This window comes from Atta colombica, unplaced genomic scaffold (genome assembly GCF_001594045.1).
Source record: "Atta colombica isolate Treedump-2 unplaced genomic scaffold, Acol1.0 scaffold126, whole genome shotgun sequence".
Lineage (NCBI taxonomy): Eukaryota > Metazoa > Arthropoda > Insecta > Hymenoptera > Formicidae > Atta > Atta colombica.
This window is the reverse complement of record NW_017259213.1, coordinates 5,135,953-5,138,136: the sequence shown is the minus strand read 5'-3', so window position 1 is coordinate 5,138,136 and position 2,184 is coordinate 5,135,953. Positions and strand designations below refer to the sequence as shown.

Here is a 2,184-nt window from a genome sequence, read left to right as displayed (position 1 = left end):
ATATATGTGTATATATATATATATATATTAACGTATATTTTTAGATTACCAATAGCACACACATGCTTCAATGTGTTACTGTTACCAGATTACAGTACAATAGAAAAATTGCAAGATCGCTTATTGAAAGCAATCAATTATTCAAAAGGTTTTGGCATGTTATGAACATGCTTCATCACTTCTCTTTCTTCCACTGTCTTTCGAATGATATTCGAAGTACACAATAAGACTCAATTATTTTTGTCATTTTATTCTTAGCTATTTTATTCGGAAATATTTATCATAATATAATCCAAAATCGTGCCAGTGCGCTTAATCATGGAAACGTTGCTTATGTGCAATACGACTCATCAAAAGGCTCCTAACGTTCTAAAAATTCCAACGAATCAAATATCGAATTCTTTGTACAAAACATATGTTCTTGAAAAAATGCTTTGAAACTTGCACCACTGCAAGAATCGCTTGTACCATACTGTGTACTTTTTCTACTGAAATATAGATAACAAAGACCGATTTTGTTGGCCATTCCGAAATGATTGAGGGAAGAAGTGCAAGAGACATTTCAAAACACGATTACAATGAGTGTAAAAACCGAATGGAACTGCATTATAGAAATAAATATATAACTTTAGTAAAACATAGTCAACATAAACAGGATGCGTTTCAGGAACTCAATGGTTGCAATTATTATGTGATTTTACTTCAAGGTACTATTTTATTTATGAATTTTTTCATTATTAATAAAGAATGAATTTAATAATGATGTAAACTTTTTCTAACGAAAAAATTTATTAGCATGAGTTATAATAACTTCTAATTCAGTTTATAAATTAAAATATAGACGAAATTTTAATCAAAAAGAATGGAATTTTTGGATGGAATTGGAATTTTTTAATCAAAAAGAATTGAACAATATTTAATTGAATTACATATTTGTAATAAAGTGATTTATATAATTATATATAACATTTGATTTGAATAACATTTAATTAATTATTAATTAGTTAAATGACTGATAAAAGTAAAATGGATATTGGTATAAGGAAAAATTCCCTTCTTTTTTATTGATTTTAATTTAACATATCAAATAAGATATTTAATAAGAGGGAGGTTTTTGTTGTACAAAGTTGTCATTTTTAGACATACCTTTAGCTTCCTAAACGCATCTGATGCTGCAAAGCCGAAAACAACCCTTATACAAAACACATTGAGCTAATGTCACTCTGAGCAGACCTTTTTTGTAAAGTAAGGCGTGGGATAGTGGCGCTTTTGTATGTATTTTTCTTTCAATTTCTAACATTTTTCTCATATACCTTGCGTCACGATGGTGATCAAATAGTAGATCGAATAGAAATTCAATTTGTATAAACGTTTATAATAGGCAGCTCTTTAACGGCTGCCAGACATGTCAGTCGTTTTATTGTTATTCATGTGACAATAAAGCTCTCAGAAAAAATGTTGTGTTCATTATTAGCTTTACAGAAAATTGGGCATTATTGTTCAATTATTTCCTCTATCATTCTTTTTTTTCAGCAACATTTAATTTTTAACCGATATACAGGAACAATTCATTTGAATCCAAAACAAAAAGTTTTAAACAGTTAATACAACCTGAACGATTGATACTGCGAGATTCTAAATTATAGATGAAAAAATGTTGAACTTTTCTCTATCAATCACCATAAGGCGAAGATTTTCATTTGCATTCTGTATTTCAGAAATTTACTCAAAATTAAAAATTAAAAATTAAAATACAAACACGTATCATCTAACTTCCTTCAACTACAAATACGATAGAAGTATATAAATATGATAGAAGTATATTATATATTCCACTATGCAAATATCTGAATAATCGCAGAATCCAGAGTTTGGAAGATGGATTTTTGATAGAAGAGAAAACGGGCTTTTGTCTGTTCATAAAAACACTCAAATACATTTCGACATTCAGCGTAAATCGATATCATGTATGAACTTACATGCTCTTCTTACATCATTGGAGTATTCAATCATTGGCGAATCCAGAAATTTATCGAGATATTGGCACACAATGAGCGAAAGTTTTTTTAAGATCAAATATGAAAAAATAGAATATTAAATTATTATTTAAATTCACATGAGATAGATATTACTTAAATGTATAATTTTTATTAAAATATTTTTTAAATAAAACATTTTTATTTA

General features: G+C 27.6%; 1 protein-coding gene across 7 annotated transcripts in view; it reads left to right on the top strand.

Annotated features, from left to right (window-relative positions):
- Window positions 1–1,456, top strand: part of LOC108684094 (ubiquitin-protein ligase E3A) — a 7,079-nt gene extending 5,623 nt beyond the window's left edge. For all 7 annotated transcript variants that reach the window (XM_018188183.1, XM_018188181.1, XM_018188180.1 and 4 more), the window contains exons 12-13: window positions 45–707; window positions 1,141–1,456. In XM_018188183.1, the coding sequence (XP_018043672.1) occupies window positions 45–165 (121 nt within the window). In that variant the 3' untranslated portion in view covers window positions 166–707; window positions 1,141–1,456. The remainder of the gene's footprint in view (window positions 1–44; window positions 708–1,140) is intronic.
- The last annotated feature ends 728 nt before the right edge of the window (window positions 1,457–2,184 follow it).